The sequence below is a fragment of the Micropterus salmoides genome, unplaced genomic scaffold (genome assembly GCF_014851395.1).
Source record: "Micropterus salmoides isolate LMB-PRFRI ecotype aquatic unplaced genomic scaffold, ASM1485139v1 Ms_hic_scaffold_12, whole genome shotgun sequence".
NCBI classification, from domain to species: Eukaryota; Metazoa; Chordata; class Actinopteri; order Centrarchiformes; family Centrarchidae; genus Micropterus; species Micropterus salmoides.
Genome location: NW_024040263.1, coordinates 19,476,603 through 19,502,233, shown reverse-complemented (window position 1 = coordinate 19,502,233; position 25,631 = coordinate 19,476,603). Strand labels below are relative to the sequence as shown.

Here is a 25,631-nt window from a genome sequence, read left to right as displayed (position 1 = left end):
TGGGCATCCTGGGTGCTTCAAGTGCACAAATATAAAGCTTTGATGTGGAGATTCCTTGTGTCATACTTTACTTGTATGTTCATGCCTACTTAAGGCAGGTTAGTCATTTCTTGACAGTAAGACAATCACCACAGTGGGTGTGAAGTTAATGCTTCCAGGTGTATAATACTGGTGGAATTACAAACCAATAATAACTTTAATGAAAGAGTACTTCAAGTCGAGAAAACATCGGTGGAGAGAGACAATGCTGCACTGTGCAGTGCCCGGTTGTTCAAATTACAATAAAAATGTCAAAAGACGCATTGTGTGTCAGTGTCCTCAGAATTTCCCAGTATGCAGTGATCAAACTTATACTCAACTGGAAACAAATCTACTGAGATGCATGCTGAAGTTGCATTTGAGCTGAGTTGAATGGCAGCTCTAGGAAGATTCCCTTTTAATTTAATTTTAAAAACTGGCAAATGACCATGTCACAGAGCCAGCAGAGAGGCTTCAAAGGGCTTTCAGGCATAGACCCAGACAATGTAACATCACACAGTCCATCCATGTATTGAACACAAGAGTTCTACGCAGTCCATATTCAGATCTATACACTATTCATGTATGTACAGTGAATACACCACAGGGCTACCTTAGCCACACACTAACAAAAAAAATTTAATAAATAATATGGACTGGAGATGTGGATTATATGGATTGGCAAGTAGGTTTATTCTGTAGCTATATGTCAGTTCTTTCATGAAGTTTAAGACAACAAAGTTTTTAATATATTTTTAGCTTCAGAGCATATCTTGGGCTGTGTGTTATCCCCAAGAACAGACCTAGCTGCTGCAACATACTAAAGCTTGAATGCTATGACAGAGGCGAAGAATCATACCTTATCTCTTTGATCACCTAGCTTCCTGTTATGCTAGTTGACAGCCAAAGCCAGAGAATCCAGATAAAGGTTACTATGGATATCTCTCTGAAGAGTGTGCAAATGAAAGGAGGATGAAAAAAACTTCATTTCAGCACTGGGTGAACTTGCCCCGTGGCAGCACAGAACGAGGTACAGCATATGTTTGCTCGCCTCTCGCCACATAAATTAGAAGCTTGGTGATTGTATGTGTGTATAAGTGAGTGGAGGGTGGGGAGGCACAAACCTTAAAGATAGAAACAATAAGTTTTAAATTAACATGCAGCATCCATGCAAGCCATATAGGGCTGTAAGTTGATAAAAACCGAAAAGAATTAACTTTATCCTTTGCTTACTTTAACCAGTTTTCACCTTATTAAGAATCTCTGTATTTCTATTTAGGCTTGTGTGTTCATATTTAAGACCTGTTTGAATTGTCCTAAACAATAGGTTAATGCAAGGTAAAATGACAGAAGAGAGATAATTCGCAGGGCAGGTAATCCGAGATAAATGTATGTTTTTGTGTGTGTATAACTGTGTGTGAAAAACAGTGTACGTGCTTACACCCTTCACCCATCATCTCCCCCTAGCAAAGTCTTGATCAAACCACTTTTAGGACAGGCACGTCACAGGCCATTAACAAGAGAGACTCAAGATCTGTTAGTGTTCATTAGTTTCCCAGAGTGTATAAATACTATCAGCAGGCAGCCCAGGGGGGTATCCATCAACTATAAGGCAAGGCAAGTTTATTTGTATAGCACATTAACAACAAGGTAATTCAAAGTGCTTTACATAAAACACAAAAGCAACAGGGAAATATAAAAAAGTTTAAAAGCAACATAAAATATAATAAAAGTTACAGTGTTACAATCAGGGTTAAAAGAGTTAAATGGAAAAAAGCAATGATAAAAAGCTAAAAACAAAGAAAAAGAAGACAGGACAGTAAAAGTTACAGTGCAGTGTAAGTTATCAATAAAAAGAAAATCTTAAATATTTAATTAAAAGCAATGGTAAAAAGAAAAGTCTTCAGTCTTAATTTAAAAGAACTGACTGTTTCAGCAGACCTGCAGTTATCTGGGAGTTTATTCCAAATATACGGTGCATAATAACTGAACGCTCCTTCTCCTTGTTTAGTTTTGACTCTGGGGACAGAAAGCAGACCTGCCCCAGACGACCTGAGAGGTCTGGATGGTTCGTTGACTATAAGTCAACACATAATCACTGGAAACAAGAAAAGTGACAATACGTGATCATTACATTCTAATCTCTTATTTTCTTTAGCTCTATTTTTTCTGTAACTTAAAGTTGAGATATATAGAGTGTTCTGATTGATTTTACTGTTTTTTTGTCAGTTATAATGTGCAAAGAAGGAAAAATATCAAAAAGAAAATTCTGGACCAGTTTGAAGAAGTTCTAATTAATAGAAAATAGGCTTTAAATAAACTGTAAAACAAAATCATGCCGATTGGGACAGAGGCAGACACAAAGAGTATACAATTTCCGGTCCACTGACTGCCTTAGTGGGTAAATTAGTACAACATAATGAAACGGATATCGACATGTGAAAAGGATGCCTTTGAAAGATGCTTCCTGGCCCAAAGAGGTAACACACCAACAATAATGCACATACTGGTATGTCCGGAAGAAACTCAGTTGGTTTTGTTGAGATGGCTTGGTTCATAAAGATCAAACTATACAAAGGCTAAAAGGTTACTGGTATGATTATTTGGATTTGGCTTGGATCATGCTGATTTTCCCACTATTAACTAAGTATTTACCAGACAGATGGTAAAATGTATCTTTTCATAGTTTTTGACAATGTTCCTTTAATCACAAAGTGTCCCCACCGTATCCTTCATACTGCTGAATAACCTTCTTGCCATTTACTGTATGCACTGATGAGAGCCAAAGAGGCTTGAGGCTAGATGTCAAAAGCTCATATTATTTGAGTGCGTGGCAGTGTTTACAAGACCAGACAATGCTAATAATAATGTGACTCCTATCATACAAATCACAGTATTAGAACACCCATCAGCTAAACCTAACTGAATTAAGCTGTTGACATGAAATGTGTCATGGCAGCAGTGCTTAATACTAACGTAATTAGAAATCAATCTAAGTTATTCTTTGTCCCCCCCCCCCCCCCAGTATCTAGGGAAGCTTCTGAACACAAACACAGTCACACCTCCAACCTGCTCTATAACAACAGTAACCAGAAATGGCTTTACTTTAATACCCACATGAACTCTGCCAGGACCTACGTTCAAAGTTAAAGCTGTTGTTGACTGAGATAATGTATAAGGCAGAGGGTATTAGGGTTAAAACAAGCATTATAGCATCATGCTATGTCAAAAGAGCAATAATCATAGTTCAAGAGACCTGTTAAGATTCATAATCTGACTTTATAAACACTTTCCAGACAAATTAATAACAGCTCATGTTCTTATTCGAGCATGGGAAATCAAAACAACATCTATTGTCATCTCTCTGTGGCAAACTCCACTTTCAGCGTGAAAAACTTGAAGTTCAAATCTGTGTTGCTACTTGTGTAACATTATCTACACATATCATCAAGTGGGGGTATAAAGTAGGTTTTGAGAATGCCTCTGTAAGCCCCCACATTTGTTTATATTAGCCCGTGTCCCCTCAGGAGACTGAATTCCTTCAGGGTCTGAGATGAGAAAGTTTGAGCATCTGTCCTATCAGATATAGAGTCTACCGCAAGCCATAAGCAACAAACATCCAACTACGATCCATGGTCAGCACAGGTCAGGGAATGTGCATCAGCAACTTCATTCAAATGTTTTACCAGTAGCACTTTTGTCTCAGCATTGGAGAAACAGCCCATTCCAGGGAGAGGATTTCTCATACATTAGTGATCTTCATATTGTTGTAGACACAATCTGTCTTCTTGGCTAAAAACACTGACAGTGTCTCATGGCCTTAAGTGTTTTTTGTTTATAAAAGAAGAAACCCTGAGCCAAAACAAAATCATCATCCAGTCATGCATTACTGCAAACAGACCTTAAGATCAAAACCTTCAAACGACTTGACTTTTATGCAGAGCTTCATGTTGCCCTAACTGCTTCATTATCTCAAAATGATATCTCTTTTCCATTTCCCTCTCCTCCCTCTTCTCTATCCTAAACTCTCCCTCTCTTGTTTGGTCTCCAGCTTATCAGTAGATGTAAAAGTTAGTAATGGCTTCATTAACCGAAGGGATTTTCACCTTCTTTTTTTATTTCTTATCTACCACGAGCTCTGAGCCACCGGTGTTTATGCAGATATCAGGTGGCGAGCTATACACACTGTAAGCAGAGAATGACAACACAGAAACATTTCCAAACACATCATACACAGGGTGGCTCATCTACGACAATGAATACAGCTTGGTGAAAGAGGCCAAACTTCATTAGACACATTATATGAGTAGAGTACATTCTCGTATTCCCTGTAGAAGGACATGAGTAGCTGTTATGTGTCTCCTATCATATGCCTCTTCTTCAGGCAGCTGCGCTAGCTACCAGCCACAGAGATAATCTTATCTGGCACTTCTTACAGTGTAATTTCATGTGCATATCTTGTGGGTTTGCATTTACAAAGATGTCATTTTGCTAAAACAGTGTATCCTGACAGGGCTCTGCATGGCAGGTCAGCACTCATACACTAAAATAAAATCTGTGCATTAAGCACAAGTATGCAGTTTAAAGTTTCTTTGTGACCATGTTTCCTCGAAGCAGTGTTTGTGCCAAAGCTTGCATAGGGGTGTGTGTTAAAGGCATGCGCCAGGATACGACCTTGTAAGGGATGGGAGACTGACTTGTGCAGACTGATACAAGGGTCATTACGTCACACAGGCATAAGCAGCTAGATTTGCATTCAGGCATGCAAAAATTTTATACTATTACACTGTAAGTAGTGTAGACAATCCCAAATATTTTGTGAACCTTTGAACAATTCTGGGCACATCGTTTTCAGTGCATTTTTTAAGTTAAAAATCAAATAGATATTTCTGCAACAGGTTTTAACCTCCTGCAGCCTGGTTTGCAAAAAGTGGTCTGCACAGGAATTGCTTTATTTTAGGGGGTCAAGCACCAAAACAAACATGCACCCAAACCCAAAAGTCCAAGACATTTCTAGAAAAAAAAAGAAAAATGAGAAAAGAAAGAAAAAAATGTACAAAGACTTATTTTCTAAATGTTCCTTTTAACAGCAATAAATATCTAGACCAATTTTAAATCTGACACGACTTTTATTGATATTGCTATATAGTTGACTAACTAATTTGAACAGCTTGCTAATGTCCACTTTGACAGTCATGGCTTCATTGCCTGCGACAACCCAAGATACCTGTGGCTCAGATGATGTAATTTAGCTCCACTCCAGTTTAATCTTGTTTTCAATTCCCAGGTAGAGTCCTGTAATTAGACGATGTCCCAAGCCTTGCCAAGAGAACACCTATTTTTCCCAGACCTAATGCAGACTGTCGAAACCTTGTCCTCCACTGTGATTTGCACTTTAAATATTAGATCACTCCTGCCTACGGCATTACTCATTAATATTACCAATTACATTTCTCAGGCCTGCTTACAGCTTATGACTGCTTCCCTTTAACTGAATGTGTTAGAGATTGTGTTTTTGATACAATTTTACTAGTCTATATTGTGAACATCATCCTATACAGAATATCATCATTCAAAATGGCACTGTGCGCATTTTCTGGCTGTTTGTTTGAGCTCTGCGAGGCTGCCATGTCACCCTCAGGTCAGTTCTGCCCGTTTCCAAGCAGAGGAGACAGAAAGGTCACTGTGCTACTGCTTAACTCTGTTACTGTGTCACAGCTACCAGTGCACTGAACAGCCCTGAGGGACACGATACGTGTGTGTGTGTGTGTAAGCAGAGGGGAAATCAGTGCAAAAAGACTTGCAGATTGCCGCGGGTCATATGTGCTGCACTGGTTAAGTGGACATCAATGATGCAGCAGCCACACACCCATGCAAATGAAAGGACATCAAACCTCTCCGTTTCATCTGCTGAGCCCCTGTAGTGAAACGGGAAGTGCTGCATTATTGATGGAACTTACTCGACTTGCTGATAACATTACACCCGGCAGTCAAGCGAAAAAAACATTTTGTTAAATTAAGTGCTTTAATCACACTAATTGATACTGAATGCGGATGCAAATGGTACTATTACAGATCGCTACAAAATTTTGATTCCAAAGACAATTTCATATAGCCTATTTAATTTTATTTTTATTTGTTACAAAAATCTAAAGAAACCAACATAAGAGCCATAATTAATTCTCAAGACTTTTAATAATTGACGTTCAAGCATTTTCTGCCATTCATTTTATTCTCCACTACAGTCGGTCTTTCGGTTAGCCTTGAAAATAAATTTGACAAGGCATTCACATGCTCCTAACAAATCAGAAGCAGCAGATAACTAGCTGTATTAAAATAGTTCCGCATACACTAATTTTAACTGTAGCTTTTTTAACAGTTTACATTACATTTCAACAAGAATGTAAAATTTCTCATAAGTAGCAGTAATGTAGTGGTTTGAGAAGCAAGCCTGTGCCCAGAAAGACAGCCGCTGGAACACTATGTGAAACTGGGAGATGAATCAATTATTAGGTCTCTCCTCAAATATGGCACCCTCACGCTCAATCTCAAACTGCACCACTACATGTGCTCTGTGGTAAACTATAAGACCAGCAATACAGATCAATTCTCATGTCTTACTACGTGGATATCTGCAGCCTACCCTGCCCTTGAAACGGCACCCTGAGGCCGTTGCTGTAAGGAAGAATGTATTAATGGCAAGCTTGTCCCGTCAAACCAAGGATAGCTGCTCATGACGAGTTTGCTACTGAAAAGATGTTGTTGGCATCTTTGTGCACATTTTGTTTCTTCTAGAAAGGGAGTTATAAAACACTGACATGAGTCATAAAATGCAGGTAGCCTAGATACTGCAGATCTTCAGGACATTTGTTGGCCATGGGAGTTATTGCTTCCCTGGATTGCACGCCCGGGAGGCAGCAATGTAATATGTGTGGTTGCCCCTGGCAACAGGACTGCTAAGTGCACAGAAATGTATATTAAAAGGGGGTTTCAAATATTCTAATATGGCAAGAGATGGCGTTTTTTAAAATGACAGAGACTTGGTAGGTGGTGGCCATGTGGTGACATAAATTGGACACATTTATAAAATCATAAAACCATACAGAGTGACAGCGTGAACAAAAGGCTGGGAATAATTTAACACTGGTTCTCTAAGTGAAGTCTGCTGAGTCGGATTGGATTTCTACACATTAGTTCCTCTTCTGTGAGGCACTGTGTGTATTAGATACTTGTACAGTATGTAATACAGTATCCTTATATAAGTGCAGATATCTAAGTGTGGCAATGACAAATATGTAGCATAATGGTAAAAGACTAAATAAGATCTTTTTGACCACGTCAGAAATGTACACTAGCAGTGGTTTAATTTGAGCTCTGAAAGGACACAGATATTTGGCTGTTGATACAATAACATTTATAAAGTAAGTAACCAGTAAATTGGGGGGGGGTGTTGCACTTTTTAAATAAGAAACAATTTTAATGTATCAAACAAACAGGAATGAATAAAGAACTTTTCGTAGATTAATTAGCAAAGGCGTACTTGTGCATTCTGTCAGTTCTACCCTGATGCTCCTTCACTACTCTGAACCTCAACGCCTGCTCAAATCAAGAATCCCCCAGCTCAGACTATTTTCTGCTCTTACGGCTTCCATGTCATCCGCGCTCTATTTAAGGAGTATGGGTTGATGATCTTGAATGACACACTGACATATCTCCAGTTACAGAGGCCAAACTGTGCTGCTGTAACACTGAGAGGCTGTGTATGCCCAGCAGGCGAGCAGGCATGTAAATGGAGTTTCACACTTAGCGAGCAGGTAAGCTGTGGCTGATGGCAGATAGTTGGTACTAGCAGCCGATGAAGAGGCGAATGGGAGACCTCACTGAACGTGTCATTCAAGAGCTATATTATATTTATCAAGCAAATCATTTGATGATCGAATGAAAGAAATCCTTTAATGCATTTAAGAAAACGTCATTTTTGCGGATGTTAACGTTCTATCTAGAGCCCTGATTTTGTTTTAATTGTTATCATAATCAGAATTATATCATAATTCACACAGTCGCAAGCAACCAGCTGCGAGTACACAGTGCCCAGTGACTCGACATGAACATTAACATTGAATTAAATGAAGTAGCCACATGTTGCTGTTGTGATTCAGTCATGAGTCGACTGAATTTAACATTTGAATGGCCTTCTTTGAATAGATAATACCAGCGTAAAAGCTATACAACTGTATTATCAATGCAAACTATATGTTTTTCTTTTTTACTGGGAGTTGATTTTCTGTGATCAATAGTTTATTTGCATCAACATCACAATAAAGTGGGCTGTTTTTCTCATTACAAACATTTACACAGCTCTTGGTGCTTGGAAAGTGGTGCTTGTCAGAGGAGCATGTTTCAGTTTTCTTCTGCCCCCTACAGTGCTTCATAATGCAAGGATACATGGCAGCTCTACAGCTCTCAAAGAGGGCAAGTGTGTTCAATATACACAGTAAGCAGACCTGGTTGATATGCCAGCATATTGGTGACACTGCGTATGTACTTCAGTATGAGGACAGGAAAGGCACCTCCTCACCAACAAACACGTGAGAGGCAACAGCAAGGCTTTGGTTACTTACGTCTGTGTCGGGTCCCTTATCTGCCCCTGGGCAGCAGAACGTGACAAGCTCATGGCACCTTTTGTGGACCACAAAACAGCAAACTGCAGGGGAACAAAAGAGAGGAGATTAAGAGAGAGAGATGGGAAAATAGATTCAGAGAGAAAGAAATATACAGACAGATGGACAACAACAGACAACAAAAAGTGCAATGGTTAAAATACAATGCATCATTGTTGACAGAGAGCAGAAAGAAACAGAGATCAGATACCACTGAAAGAGACTGAAAAACCACTGATGTCTGGGCTAGGCTCCTTACCATGTGTCCAGATGGCCAGTCCTGCCAGCAGGCTGATTGCTCTTATTGCACAGTACAGTGCCACCTCCTCACTGATGTGACAGGAGTTAAAGTAGACACCACACACACTCGCGCTTTTGCTTGCACATGAAGCACAATCAAGTGCAGACGAAAACATCCACAAACTGACACCATTACTGAATATGTTTCCACAAAGAACACATCCAGGCCTACACACTTGTATACAACTGCACCTACACACTGTCAGGGCACACAACATCATTTTCATGGTCTCTGTGCTGGGTCACTGAGTGCATTGTATTATGCAGAAGGGATCGACTGATTTGATCCCAATCCCGATTATTAGTAACCAATTACACCGATGACTGATATTTGGAACATTTGCTGTAAAATTTTTAATCTTGGTGTCAAAATTTAGAACACAGAACTTTGTTGAAAATAACAGTACTAAAGTTAACTGTCATGTTCAATCATTTTAAATAGTAAATTAAATGAATCAGGGATGCATCCAAGAGACAGACTTGTTAACTATGAGTGATACATTACAGTTACGGCCGTAGTTATGGTTAACTGGTGTAATCTACACTAATCTCCACTCACTTAGCTCCGTGTGTGTATGCAGAGCTCGGCTGAGACAGGAAGGGAGGAGCTGCAGCGTGATGGCTTGCTCGTTCTATTGGCTACTTCCACACTATAGTCAGTGTTGATAGGCTTTTATTCGTGACTTGTAACCAATCAGCTAGTACTGTGGGCAGGACACTGTACTCACCACTCTGTGGGCTCGAGCAGACAGAGAGAGGCAGCTGCATCAGAGCCAAGGGAGCGCATTTTTTTATTAATTCATTCAATCGTTCATTCATTCGGCTATCTGTTTTTAAAATGACTGATGCAGATTATTGGAAAATTGCTCAATATCAGCCACGATAATCATCAATCAAGCACAATTATTGGTCGACCACTAGCAAGCAGCCTACTCACAGTGGAGGAAAGTGGCTGTTACTGGCGCTGAATAAACGTCTGACACAAGGAGATAGGGTGGGGGGTGGGGCGAGGTATAAATAACAAAAACTATAATTTCTCAATGTTCTGTCTGTGTATGTCCATGTCACCATGGAGGTGTCTTGATACTTGTTCTTTCCACAGCGCTTTCCTTTTGATAGCTAAGAACGGCCCTCCCTTTCCTCCTAAGACTTAATGGTTTCAAGGCCGACACTTGCAGCATGTGATGAAAGCATCTGAATTGGAGGTTTTCAATAGTCTTCACTTAGCACTGAGTAACCCTGAGTAGACTCCATTACTTGTTTGTGCTGCATCAGTGATGTCATGCATTTTCAGAGACCTTGCTTGATTTTCAGTTTAACAGTTTCACTACCGTTTTAAGCAGTGTGCAAGTGCAGAGTCTGTGTCTCTCACTCATGTACATGCATACACCTACATCACTTCTCCTCTTTCCACTGCATCACTCTCCAACAGCTCCACCCAAACACAAATAACTTTAGTGCTTTAGATGAGCTGTGACGGCCATCGTGGCTAAGCAGACGTAGGAGAAACAAGCCTCTCACATAAACCCAAACTTCATCAACAGAAAATCCAAAATAGTCACAACATTGATTGACAGATGACACTGAAATCAAACACCATATGAGATTGTTTGTTTTTCATCATTATCATCTGGACCACTCAAACCTTTCATTCATGGATTGTGTATTCCTACCAGTAAAATACCCATTTATGTTTCCTCATTCAGTCAAAGTCTAAATTATGATTTAGACATGCAAACACAAGCTGATTAATAACAGAGCTGCTATTAATTCCCATTAGCATATACTGTATGTGTAATGAGAACATAGTGTGTATTTAAAATGCATTAGATTCTACTGAAATATGGATCATAAATCAGGTTTATATAAAACATTATATGTGTATAAGTCAAACCTCACAAAGGCATTATCACCACAGATTAGTAGAGTCTGGGATTTGCATGATAACTTCTGCTTCCATGTCTTCATATGCATGAAGGTTTATGCATATTTTCATTGGTTCTTTGGTTCTAATTTTTTTTCTGTCAACTGACCAGCAGCAAGATTTGTATTTTGTACTTCTGCTACACAGAAAGAAATGTGTTTTTAGGATTCTGCATGCTCACTCTGTCATATGCGTTTTTTATGAGGCAGGCTGCAAAGAAATCAATATTTACTGGCCCACAGCTGCAAGAAACAGCAGGGAATTGGCACTGTCAAGCCTTGCTGAAAACAACAAGATAAAATACATGAAAATGTACTATGATGCATTTTCTGCATTTTTGTTCAAAGTACTAGAAAATAATGGAGTAATTAGATTTATTATATAGAACATGTAGACAAATCCCTTGCAGTGCATATGGTATTTTTTCAGTAAAAGGTTTTTTGTGACACACAGGTTAAACAGCATCACAGTCGGTACTTGGGTCAATACCAACAGAACTGTTTGAATTTCCACTCCAGATTCCAGTTACATAGGTGAAATTCAAAGGCTGTCAGAATATCTACCTCAGCAGTATCATAACTGAGTGCAGTGTGAATACTTGATTAATATGGTTTGCAATTTGCAAGAGACATATCTTTTTAAGAACTTGGCAGGACCAATCGAGCCCATTGCAGTTATCTACAGACATGTTTTTCTTTGGAGCATGAACACTCTTTATCTCAGACACTATGGCTACAGTTAATATTAACCCAGAACCTCCATCTGGAGTGAAATACATTATAGTATTAGTGGTTGTTTCCCTGCCCAGATTTCACCAGTATGAGACTAACCGCAGCGCTGTGGTCCCAAGCCAGCTACTATACCCATAATGAGAATATCAGTAATTCTTGGTATTCACATTGTTGGGGACCTCACGTTATGGAAACAGAGGCCTACATGTAGGCCAGAAGCCAAGTGGCCTGCATTTCAGAAAAAAGCCTGTAAGAAGAGGAAAGGCACCAAAATCTCTCTGAAGACAGGAAGAAGGTCTCTGCCATTTTGAGTGTTAACCCCTTCCTTATGCCTCGCAGGCCTGCACGCCATATTGGATCATTTCTGATTAGCCACCAAAGTGGTCATTACCACCATTTTCCTCACTCCTTCCCTCTCTATTGTCTCACACACACACACATACACGTTTGCTGATTGATGCATGCTTTGTTTAGAATAGCAGATGCTAGCGTGTGTATTAACTTAAGTTGCTGATCATTGATCTGTGCTAAGGTTAAATAAATCCAATGTACTTGAGCCATTGCATGCAAATCTTTGTGTATTGTGTTGTAATAACAGCTGGACTCACCCATCACTGTCCACCCTATTACTGTAAAATATTACTGGAATATTGGCATTTATACATAGGCAAACTCCCTTTATAGACTGTTTTCAAATTGGTCCCTGATTTCAGCGTGGTGCCCCTGTATATATTAATCTTTATCAATTATTGTTATTATTAATGACTTTATTAATATTTCTAAAATATCTTCAGTATTTTTCTAATAACCAAAACTGTCCCTACAAGATCCCAACTACATGTACAGTAATGATGGCAAATCAATACAACCCCAACACATGGACATATCACACCATCACAACTCAACGCCTACTACCTAGCTCAGGGACACAATGGGTCACAGTGGGGTATTAAACCCGCGTCTCTCACAAAAGGCAGGTGTCTTATCCATTGCCACACCCCCACCGCCACCCATAACCAACACCACCAGCCACTGCCAAACCACAAACCATACAGGTCATTAATCTCACTAATTCACTACCTCCATAATGCACCATACAGTAAGCTGATAGTAGTGTGAGTAGCCACTACTAGCTCTTGTACAACTTTCTTCACAGCAGTGAATTTCTCCTGTGAAAGGCCTACCAAACATGTATTCAAAAGCCTTATAGAAACCATTATATTGTAACTTCATTGCAGATTTTATGAGCTGGATTTAAGAGGGGATTCTATGTAGTATCAACCAGCTAGTGTAAAACAAGGCTATGTTAGCTGTTATTCTGTACTCTGTTTTGTACTTCAGCCGACAGCACGTATGCTTATGGTCAGCAATGATCTTGAGTGTGCACTATTTTGGCACCACACTGGTGTTTAATGGTCTTTAAAACAGGAAATCTGCAATCAAGCCATCTATGGATATGTGGCATGTGCGCTGTGGAGGTGCAAACACAAGAGAAGACGATGCACCGTGGATGTCAGCTGTAGGGAGGGAGAGGCAGGAGGAAACACATTTTGTCACATTCTGCCTGTCAGCCAGTTGATTATTGTTGATTCGCAGGTTCTGTTTAGCTCACATTGTACCTGTCTGTCATGTATCTTAGGTTTAGTTCTGTGTCTTAGTTTATGTCTGTGTTTAGTGTCCAGTAACCTAGGTTATGTCTGTTCCCCAGTTATCACTCTGCCTACCTGTCTCTCTGTTTTGCCCTGCTGTCTCTCTGCCTGTCTGCCTGCCAGCCTGCCAGCCCCTCTGCTTTCCCCTGCTGTCTCCCTGCCTCGTTAGCCCTGATCCCGGTCACCTGTGTTACTCCCGCCCTGCTCGTTAGTCCCTGTGTATATATGTTTGGTGTTTCTGTTCATTCCCTGTCTGGTCACTGTAGTGTACATTCGCTCTGTCTAGTGTTGTCGTATGTTCTGCAAGTTGCTGCATTACCTGTTCTGGATTTTGGATGTACCAGTTTCCTGTACCCGTGAGTTTTTGTTCATGCCTGTTTGTCTTGCCTTAAAAACTTGGATTAAAAACCCTGGAATCTATCTCCGCTCCTGGTGTCTTGCATTTGGGTTCACACTCGAGCTTTGCGCACCCAGCGACCGTGACACATTTTGTATAGTCCAAGGGTCCAGGTGAATTCAATCAGCTGACAACGTTCCACTGTCAATAAATTGTCTACTGAGGTTGGCCAGTACAGCCTTCAAGTCAGTGAGGGGCATCACATGCCACTTTACACAAACGTGCTGCTCAAACTTAATTGTTCAATGAAAATACCTAAATCATTGTTTTGTGGCTACTGCGCTATTTTTGTTAACAAGGATGCAATTGGAAAAACTCTTTTCTTCAGAGATTTATGAAATTGGCCTTGCTTGTTAACAGTATGTGGGAGACAAAGACAGAAGAAAGGTATAAATGTGAGCTGTAGAGGTGGAGTGAGATAAAGAAAGAAGTCAGAGGCTGAAGATGAAGAAGGTCAAAACTCATCATTGTCTGCTTTTTTCATTAGAGCTTGGCGGCCTGTGATCGGTTGTCCCAGTGGCCTTGTCCTGGGGCAACACATACATCACCTCTGAATCCATTGCAGTGGAATGTCTCCATTAGGGGGGGAAAAGGCTCCAAGCTAGCTTCATAGTAAGTGCTTTACCGTCACGGAATAATGTACTCTATATTTCAAAAGTAGTGAGTGTTTAATGTATTAATTAAGCACATGCATCTAATAAAAAAAGCTACTGAGCTACAAAGCTTTTAAAGGAGACCTATTATACTGCATTTCCAGCCCTATGTTGTAGTTCTGTGACTCCTGACAAGCTTTGCATGATTCAAAGTTCAAAAAGAATTTTCTATCTTATACTGGCCCTTCATGCAGGCCTTCATTTCAGCCTCTGTCTGAAACGAGCTGTAGATGCTCCTGTCTCGGAGTACTCATGACATGTATTAAGGAGCCATCAGTTGTATTTCCTGAAGTTTATTCCATTTTACCACCTGTTAAAGGAGTTTATGGCAAGTGTTTCTTATCTGAATCGAGGGTCTAAGGACAGAGGGTGTTGTATGCTGTACAGATTGTAAAGCCTCTTGAGTCATATGTAATTTGTGATATTGGGCTGTATAAATAAAGCTGACTTGACATCAGGGTGAAGGTGGCCAGTTTCTATTAAAAGCTGTTAATAAGAGCTACTGGATAAGGGAATTTGGAGACTGGCAATTTAATAGGTGTAGGTGTGCCAGAGACGTTTTTTGAAATCCTGCAAGAAATGAGATGAGGAATGTGAGGTGTTACCTTTGACAACGGCTTAGTCTTAGTGGATTTTCCAACAGGTTTGTTATGATAACTGGATATATTTGTCTGCCTCTGACCTAATTTCCTTACGTTCTGGACAGGATTAATTTTTATACAATATGTCAGAGTTCCAGCACAACAAAAAGTGAAATCACTTTTCTTCCCAAAAGATAGCATAGATGAGATTCACTCCTACACCCACTCTGGCAAATCAGTTTTACAATTTTTTTTTCCAGGTCACAAGTTCTTCAGAGCAATTTCCTGGAGTCTTGAATACAGGCAGGAAATGAGAAGGGGATGATTTAATTCAACAGTTCTTAGGTATGTAGATGTGAGGCACTTCACTAAAACAAAGGAATTGTAGTGGAGAAAGCTTTTAGATCTACCTATCAAGCCCACTTACACTTACAGCCCACTGGTGCCCTTTACAATGCATCTCTTCCCAGACTGGGAAGCTTTCATTATCCCCCCTGGCTCTTTTCTCCACTTGAATGCCTGGACCAGTTTCACCACTGTCACCAAACAATGACAACACCAACTTCATGGCCATGAATGAGAATGACAAATCATTAAATAGGAACAAGAAAGATCTGAACAGGCCAAAATGCTAAATGGCAATGGCTTGGATAAAGGTTTTTAGTCCCTGCTTGATATAGTTACACATGTCTATTTTTCATTTTAGAGCTCTGTGATCTGTGGATCTGGTGATCCAGTTGTCTGGCCAAAACACACATTACAAACTGCGGAATTTAGTGAAGAGTATGCCTCCACACTGTAAATATGTAGTTTTTAATTTAAAACCTGGACCAATCAACTTCCAGTACATGTTTGAACTAGGGCACTGAGCCCTCACACAGGAAGGCATAGTGTTTACATGGGTGTAATGGGCATATTAAGGGACTCAAGCACACAAGCAGAGTCACTGGCCTGTCACTGTTATGTACTGAAATATTATGCAAAGTACTACAGAATACAGGTTTACACCAGGGTTAATCCAAATGGTCTGCAACTCATTGTTTCATCTCAAAAATAAATTCTAATGTTTCAGTGTTTCTGCCAGCATTTTTTTTTTTTTTTTAAATTCTTGTAGGAGTGGAACTGCATAAATGTCATCACCACCAATTATAGGTGTGATTGGGGAATCTCCTACATTCCTGTCCATAAATAGACGTATTTTATACAGTACTGTGGTATTAAAAGAATCTGTCAAATGTGCCATTGTACAGAATACTTTTATGCAAGTCTGAAAAGACCTTATGACTGTTACAGATGATATAACAAGACAATTATCAGATTTTAGCCATGCTAGTGGCATGGCTTTATGGATGGCAATATCTGTCAGTCGATCACTCCACCACTTTGGTCCACTCAAAAATATCTCAGGAACTATTAGACATGTTACTGTGAAATTTGGTACAGACATTCATGTTCCCAAGAGGGGGAAGCCTACTGACTTAAGGCATTACCTTATAGTACTAACATGAGGTTGGCATTTTTGGTTTTAAGTGAAATATCTATATCTCAACAACTATTGGATGGATCGCCATGACATTGTGGTGTGTACTAAATATCATGGCAATTCATCCAATAGCATGATTCATGCTTTTAAATGTTTAAGCATTTAGCCCAAAAAGGAGGTGCCAGCACAACAGCCTCATGAAGTAGCTACCATATTCTCTTAGTTGTCTTAATAAAAGATAATAAGTATCAGTGTACTTTCAAACTGAAAGCAAAACAAAATTCAACAGCCACCTCCAAGACTACCGGTTAAACCTTATTGTCACACTAAAGACAATGTGATGTTTGAATGTCTTGTCTTTTAATTTAATTTGTCTTCTTTTTTGTGTGTCAACCCCAGGAACAATAGTTGTTACTGCTGTAATAACTAATTGGGATCCTAAAGAAAAGTGTAAAGACAAAACTCAGTGTAACAAGAATAAATCAAACAGTTGTTTAGAAATTATGAGTAAAATCAAAATTCTAAAAGTAGCAGTACTACTAAAGCCATCACCTGCAGCGATTATGGCTTCAGCAGCATTTGCAGTGATGATGATAAAGTGATGTTAAAGGTCAACAACACTGAGATGGCTGCTTCACCATCAACACCATAAAGCTTTTCCACATGATGACTGCATTCCCTATCATCGTAACTTAAAGGTCTGAATATTAAAGCTGACAACATTGTGCATCACTTCGACAACAGCCAATTCATAACAGGGCGGTCATTGATCATCTGAAGTAACACCATGGCAGAAAATGAATAGAGACAATATTGTGCTTTTTGATTTATTGCTGCTTTGACTTGGCTCTAACTTCCCCACCTCTTAAGTAAAAAGGGCTGTGGACAAGTGGCAGCTATTGTGGACATTGATTAAACTCCCTCTCCAAGTCTCCTTAATTGCATCCATGTAATACTAAATAACAGTCATCACTGTATAAATCAATAAACCTTGTACTGTTGTAGAGTCTGCATTAAGTTTTTCATTGTCATGCAAATACTGTAAGTTCATTAGGTAGAGTGACTTGGTTTTCACTAAATCTCTGTGATGACTAAAGTTACTTTCAATCAAGCTACTTGGCAGCAGTTTTCTCCTCAATACTTAAAGAATGTTATTCAGTTTCAAGACTACAGAAGGCAGAGGAGACCAATAGTGCGACAATATTCATGTTCTGTTTATGTTTGCTGTTATATTTTGTCTTGTGATCGTGAAAAGTTTGAGTTATGTCGAGGTTGCAAAATCCCTTTCAAGGAATCAGAAGAAAGCGAAGCCTGATATGTCAAGATCATAAAAACAAGGAGGCCATAAATATAAAAATACAAGCAAGTCTTTTTGGGAGAATCAGTTTGGTTTCGTCTTTTGTTCATAGCCCATGAGCGCATCATTACTGAAGTAAAGCAGAGCCATTACCAAACATTTTTATCCTGAAATTCTCTGCTTTGTTTATTCCGATATCAAATATCATACCAAAACGTACTCAGGTGAGGGACAATCCACAGAAATCACAAGCACCGCAAAACTGAAAAACTCACCATGGTTTTTTAGTAGCAACAATATCTTGGTTATTCAAGTTACGGTACAGACCTTCCTGTGAACATTTTTATTAGAAGTAAAACCAACTCTTTGGCGCTGTTGGGAGAGGATTTTGAATTGGGATTTCTCCAAGTAGGTGCAGTGGAATCTTACCAAATTTACACATTAGGAGGACATTAGGAAAGGGATGCCATGACAACAGTGGACTCACCTACTAAGAAATTAGTTTGGTGAAAGGTCAAATTTCAGATATAGAAATGTATGTGTGCTTTATTTGACCTTTGAGGAATCTCAGTTTAAATTAACCTCTAAGGTTTAAAGTAAAATATTAAAAAATGCAGTGATAAAAGAGGAGATTAGGGTTTAGCAATCACAACAACTATTAACTAAGCTACTAAAACACTATCTACATAGCTAATAGTTAATTCATTTTTATACATCCTGTGTGTGCATGATAACCAGCGTACGCAACCTTATGCACGCATGCACCGTTCATGAGGCCACTGGTGATTGCACAGGCCGTAGCATTTAATTCACATAATTGTCATACACACCAAACCATCCACTGAGCACAATTATATATTATGTCATTAAAGGTTCAATGCATAAGTTTTAGTGGCATCTAGTGGTGAGAGTTGCGAATGGCACCCCCCCTCCCCTATCCAAGCGAGTTGTATAGCTGCGGTGCCTGAGACAAGACAAAAGATGTCCTCTGTGAGATAGCAGAGTTGTCAGTCAAGAAATGAGGTTTCTTTAGATAGATATATTAAGAAATTATATTTACTTAATTATTCAGTAAAATATGTTTTTATGAATATTATTATTTGTTCATTAATAAACAACAGCCACATCAAGAAATGAAGTGCTACATGATGTTTCATACTCCTGTAATACAGTATTTTACAACTTGGGAGGGGTGGCTCATCTGGACTAACATACCAAAGAAAATGACATCTCACATCTCTGAAACACTGTCACATCTTGTGCATCAAGTATGGCCACTGACATAACATGGAAATGTAAGCCTCACTGTTTCTGAACCACAGTCCATTATAAACTACATAATACATGACGTTTACAAAGGCATTTGAACCAGGTGAGGATCAAGGCTCCTCTCGCTTTGCTTAATTAACTGCATAAGCAATCTCCAACTCTTAGCAAAATGTCTTTTTTATTTTTTTAAAATACAACAGAAACACAAAGTAGTATTGACAGCCATAATTTCAGCTTGTGGTAAAACGGTGCAACGTATTTAATGGGAATTTAGCATGTGAAAGTACAAATTACACATTTGTGTGCACAGCGGCAAAGCACTATAAATTTGCATTTTTTTAATGCAAATTCGTAAAGTATTCATCTTTGGTCACTTGACAGGCACACGGTCATGTTATGTGTCACTATTAGCAGTAAAATAAATACATGTTTTCCACCAGGGCAGTAAAATCTGAGCTTCCCTGCTGTGACCGTTTTATTGCCAATTATATTCATCAGCAGTTTGTCTCAGGAAGGTAGAGCACATTTCTGTCCACATAGCAAAGCCATAACAGAGCGCTGGAGAAGAACTACATTAAATTACAATCCAATAACATATTTATTCTACCAGGGCAGTAAAAGTTTAGCTGGCTGATCTGAGCTTAGATGCTGAAAGCTAGTTTTATTGCCTATTAGTGATCAGCTGATTGTCTCACTAACGTAACCGACAAAGCCAAAACAGAGCGCTGGAGGATAACTACATGAAATTAATTGGGCTGAAACAATTAATTTATTAAATCAATTAATAAAATGTATCGACACAAATTCTTTGCATCGATGCTTTGTTTAATCCATGTAACTAAAGTACAGCACATGGTTTCCCCCGGACATTTCTTACTGTCACACATCATGCTTACGCTGTGACACAACGTGATTATAATGACGCTGTTTGTAAAGTGGAGGAAGAGAGAGAAGATAGCGAGGGACAAAGAAGAAAGTGTCCAAAGTATGGGATAATTTCAAGCTAAAGAAAACAACAATTCTGTAATGTTACAGTCCGTCCACCGTAAAACGAAACTTATGTCGCCTCGGCAACAGCACGATGGCACCTGATCAGAAAGCACCCGGTATTCTGCCAGCGGACCACACACAAGGTAACTGTAACAGCAACTTTAGCATTTAACTGAAATCATGATTGATTGTAGAGTTGAAGGCTAGCCAAAGTAAGCCGCAATCCTCAGCTGTAAATGTACACACGTGCGTTTGTTCTCCTTTTTGGGTCATGACTTGTAACCTCACAGTCATGAGTTAACTGGGTGTAGGGGAGCTGCACCTTTTTACTCACCTACAGCTCTCTCTGTTGCTCAGACAATCCCTGCTACCTGCGTGTGCTAATCCATCCTTTCACCCATATTCTTTGTCTTTATAATTGCTATCTTTATAATAAACCGCTGTTTCGTGTGCAGGATCGCTCATTTCCTGTTGTAGATTTCGCGTGTGTTTTCTTGACAAAATGTGGTTTGGAGACCAGCTCCTGTAGTGTGTGACCCCCTATCACCGATCAGTCATGTAGTGTGAACGCCACAACAACTTCAAGACTCCCGTCACAAGACGGCAAGTTATGTAGTGTTTCCCAGAAATATTTACACTTTATACTTTACAGTTTAAGGGCAATGTCCACATCATAAACTTTGAAAGTTGACAGGGCCCACCTTGATGCACCATTAGTTTTGTTTTCTGTAATACTGGTTGGCCTTTCCTGGAGAAGGTGAAGGTTTAGCCTGGCCTTGAAAACTTCTGAAGGACCAATGCTCATGGACCATGTCCTCTAAAGGATCCAGCCCCTGAATTCACAAACAACTCGGTCAGTATACATCACATATACAGTATACTGTGCGAACAGGCACACACCTGCACATAGTGCACATAGTGCACAAAGAAAAAGGAAGAGAAGAGATTGTTTTCTACTAATGATGCAAAACAGTTACAAGTAAGGAAAGAGAATAATAGCCCACCCCAAAGCCTTTGTATTACACTTTAAGTACTTGCCTTGAAATACTAAATGTTAAGAGAGGCATGGGCATATTGGGAGAAAGCAAGGACAGTTTCCAAGGAAACAAGCCATAATGAGGTTATCGTAATAAGTCTTGGGCATGTAATGAATGGAGCCACTCATATTGCTCTGAGAAAGACAGGCAACAGTAAGTACGCGTACTGAGCATGTAGACATAAAAAAGTTGAATTTTGGTGGAGGTCCAATTGGTATTTTTTGATTGTTTAAATGACAAGTATTACTCTCATATATTACTGAAAATGTTGACATGTCTGTTTCTCGTGCAAAACAGGCCTGTTTTACACAATCACTTTAGTAAAGAAAAAAAACAAACTATAGTAGCAACCGGAAAATACAGGTAATTTCTGAACATGAACTTCCAAAGTTAGTGCTAATAAACAAAAAGCCTGAAGCTGCTGCGATCGCAACTTTGCAGATACACAACAAAATACACACAGAATCAGGCCATTTAATCAAGTAATGATCCTGACTTTATTGACACATGTCATATGTCAGATGGTTTACATTTAGTGTTATCTGCACACTAATGATGTGACCTTTCTTTCATCTGCTTTATTACAAATAGTAGATGCTGAAAACGAGGCAGTGAAAACTCACAGGGGAAATGTTAATTTACAGAAATATGATTCATAGAATCTATCTTAGCAAATAATTTAGTCTTATGGACATGTTTTGCAATGTCTCGGGAGAATTATTGGCAATGTCCAATCATTTTCTGGTTCATACCCATAAGCTATTCGGTGCATTCTGTCTCACTATCCATAAACACTGCGCAATGAAACAGAGCTCAGTTTGATGTGATGCTCAGACACCCCAACTCAGGGTCATTCAGGTTCAGCTTGGTGTTTAGACACCATTGCAGACATTCTTTGCCCATAAACAATTAAATATGAAATATCCCCACTGAAGAGTTATATGAGAGTTCTGGCAGTGTTGAATGTCTTCGCTATGAGGGCTGAGGCTGAATTCCATTCCTATAACTGCACTATGCGAATTCCAGACAGACATTTATGTAACCAAGATCTAAGAGGGAAAGGTTAATTTGCTATAGACACAAAAGTATCTGAGGGCCCTTTCAACTGTCTCTGTACACTGAATATGTATCTTAAAACACCAATGCAGCTTACGGGTTGAAACCTTCGACAAATTTAGTTAAATTAAAATAAAAATTATTAAAAAGTTGTTTGTCTGCGCATAAGTGATGCGCAGATCACAGTTATATCTGTGGGGACCACTGATAATCCACGAATCGGGCGAGCTGGGTCCTAAAAATTTACATTCAGATTAATAGATGGGCTGCGGGTGGGTGAAATCAGGTGAAGCATCTGGCTAACCAGAGGAGGAAGCTAGAAATCCAAGCTTGTAGTTCTTCCATACCAACAACTAGCCTATGTCAAATGCTGGTGCCAATAGAAGGAAGAACTACTATGCAAAGTCAGCTTTCTCTGTCAATATTGCACTGATGAATTTATTTCTTAAATCAACTGGATTTGCCATCACTATTTATTGGATGTCCACATGCTAAATTGTCCGTTTAAAAGAGATGCTGTGAACAACACACAGCAGCGTAAATTTCCCCGAAATGTTGACAGGATCTGCCAGGATCAGATGTTAATTAATGTGGTCACACACACATTCCAGGTTCATTCAAATTGTTTAGAGTAAACCAGCTGCCCTACTAAAACTCCATCAGAGCTGTCTAAAAAACCATACACTGCTGTATCCCAATTGTCATAAAGACGTGAGTTCTAACTACAGTAATGCTTGTTTACATGACTGATTTCCTCCCCCATACATGAATTCGCCATGCTCTTTTTGAACATTTATTCACAAAATCCAAATAAAATCAAGCTCATCATCCTAGCACAAAGTTCTTGAGATCCTAACTAAATGTCTCAACTGGGCATCGAGCCACTGCTGGACGAGATTTTAAACCCTGATCCAGTCTAGCTGCTGTTAGAGAGGAATTATGTTGGTCAGGTTCTGAATTCAAAATGGCAATTAGGTTCCATTGGTTATCAGTAGCTCCTGAGTATAGCAAAGACTGTGAGGGGATTTAAAAGGCTTAATCAATGCTCAGTTCAAGAAACATGAATTGCTGATTGTATGAGTGATGTCTGTAAAGAAAATGCACAGGCATTTTCTTCACTGGTAATTGGCGGGAAGTGAGAAGAAGGAGTCTGCACACATAATGGCCATTTGTGAGGGAGGGTGGTCAAGAGGCATGGCATTTAATGGAAGGATGTGGATTTCTGTCTGCACAAATTACACAATGAGCACTTGAGGGAGAGCCCTTGTAGGTATAACAATTAGAATCAGCCATAATGGCAGAGTCTGACAGATAAGACAGAAACAGTATGGCAGAGAGTCAGAAGTAGAGCAATTGTAAGGGGGGGGGTTGGGATGGGAAATGTTAATTTTTATTGATATTGATACCATTATTGAGACTGCTAAACGATCCGAGTCTTTACCTATAACACTATCAATACTTTACTTCACCGTCTCCACCAACTGGCTCCTGAGAAATGTCTGACTGACTTATTCAAGGTAAAGAAAGCCTTTTCACACATGACTGACTTCCTTTGAAGAGCCGGGGAGCTTTGGGATTTAAAATAAATGTCTCAGTAGACATTAACAGCTTCTCCAAGAATCAAATCAACAGATAATGAAGCTCTTCTTGGGCAACACAAGTATAACAACCAGTGCACAAATATACACAACTTGAAAGTGTGTAGGTACATAGAAATCTATATGTAATTCTCATTTCCTCTAAGACACGACTACAACTTTAAAAAGTTGAAGTTAACTAAGGCAAAAGTTTGGTATGCACATAACTCCAGTGGCCTCTAAAATGAAGAGTGAAAAAATGAGCCGGAGGACTAACTGCTGCAAACAACAGTGAACTAGAATTTGGCTGCACACCCACAAGAACATCTTACTGAAGGAATAACGTTGTTACGGGTGTTCAGGGTTGTAGCCTCTACAGCTCTTCTCTGACATTAAAACGCAAATAGCTCATGTGTCCAAAAAACAACCCTATTGGCTGATCCAAGCGAATTATCATCACTGATATTTCTTCAGTTCTGGCTCTGTTTGTGTGTGTGTGTTACATTTGATTCTAAATACAGAGAAAGACAAGTCCAACTGATCACTGATGGATACAAGGGTGAGCAATCACATTACATTACATTTATTCATTTAGCTGATGCTTTTATCCAACGCCACTTACAATTGCTATATATGTCAGAGGTCGCACGCCTCTTTCAATAAATGCCATGGTCATGACATTTGAAACAAAAAAATGTACACATTTCCATCTAACAAGCACATGTCAAAGTCAATTTTAAAGCAGATTATAAACCCTTGTTGACTCTACTAACTAGCAAGACTGTGGGGAACAAAGTGGGAAACTCCCACGTAGCAGTCAGCCTGTTCTCTAGTGTGACAGACAGGTTCATGACAGCACTGGAAATGTACACAAGCCCACTGGGTGTGAACATTTGCCCTCCTATGAGGACAGCTCTGAGCCAGTGATGAATTTCTAGTGAACCTGTGTGGAAGTCTGTAGATGGACGAGGCTGTTCTCTTCGTCGGGGACTCAACACTTCCAGTTGAGCACATCAGTGGTTTAACCTGACCTGGCTTTGTGCCATCTCTCACACTCTGTCTCCTCAGCCACTTCAGCTTCTTTGGGTATGGACATTGTGTACAGTGAATATCCCTGAGGACACTGAATAATGCCACAACTCAGTTATGTGGAGCAAAAATAGAATAGACTGAACAGTCCTGGGTGCCAAAACATATTTTTATTGGCTAGAACACCAGTGATATTAATGAATAATCAAAAGACTAAAAAAGTAACATCTCTTGACAAAACAAAATAACTTGTGAGCAAATAAGCAATCAGCAACCTCGGTAGATATCATGAAATCTCAGAACTGTTATAATGTAGCAATTATTAGCATACCGGCTGCACCTTTATAATGAACTGCTGAGAAGTGCTGGCTGTGTGATTGGGAGTGGTCTGGATCCCAAATATAGTGGAGTCTTCCAGGCTACCTTACAGGGTTGCATTGAGCTTCCTGGTCTAAACGACAGTATTGTTTGTCCACGAGCAGCAATACCTGGGCTGTCATTGGTTGCCATGACAGGGCTATCTTTCTATATGGAAGCCATTTTTCCAGTCTATATATTAAGTATGAAACGAGACATTCCAACATTTTGGTAAATGGTAGCAATACAAATAAATGGGTTGCCCATATAAACTGTATATGGGAAGCGCTGATGTCATAGCATATCATTAGATGGGGTGGAGCAAATGATACGTTATAATATAATGCATTTGCAGTATCATGTCCATTTTTCTTCTATATCCTTTTCTGGCAAAAAACAAACACTAACCATTATAGCTACATTATATTACTTATTCATTGATTTAATGGATCCAGATAATAACTCCAGACCTTTCTTCCTTCATTCATGCAAGATAAGACTGCTTACAGTGTGTCAAGTGAACTGCTGACCTCCTGATTCACTGTATCAGAGGGTGATTTCACCTTGATCTTGAGCACTAAACTGTACCACAGGCACCATGATGATATGGGCCTCTTAGCAAT

At 39.4% G+C, this 25,631-nt stretch overlaps 1 protein-coding gene and 1 long non-coding RNA gene across 3 annotated transcripts in view; one reads left to right on the top strand and one right to left on the bottom strand.

Moving 5' to 3' along the window:
• The window catches only part of LOC119899340 (protein kinase C alpha type-like), a 171,613-nt gene that overhangs the window by 106,455 nt on the left and 39,527 nt on the right, over positions 1-25,631 (bottom strand). Inside the window, exon 3 of the mRNA XM_038713873.1 lies at positions 8,640-8,722. Coding sequence (XP_038569801.1) covers positions 8,640-8,722 — 83 coding nt within the window. The remainder of the gene's footprint in view (positions 1-8,639; positions 8,723-25,631) is intronic.
• LOC119899343 lies at positions 13,556-17,295 on the top strand. 2 transcript variants are annotated; one of them, XR_005443813.1, is made up of 4 exons: positions 13,556-14,066; positions 14,167-14,291; positions 15,174-15,258; positions 16,796-17,295. It is a non-coding gene; the product is annotated as an uncharacterized LOC119899343 (long non-coding RNA). The 2 variants fall into 2 exon arrangements; XR_005443812.1 differs by having other exon boundaries at positions 15,174-17,295.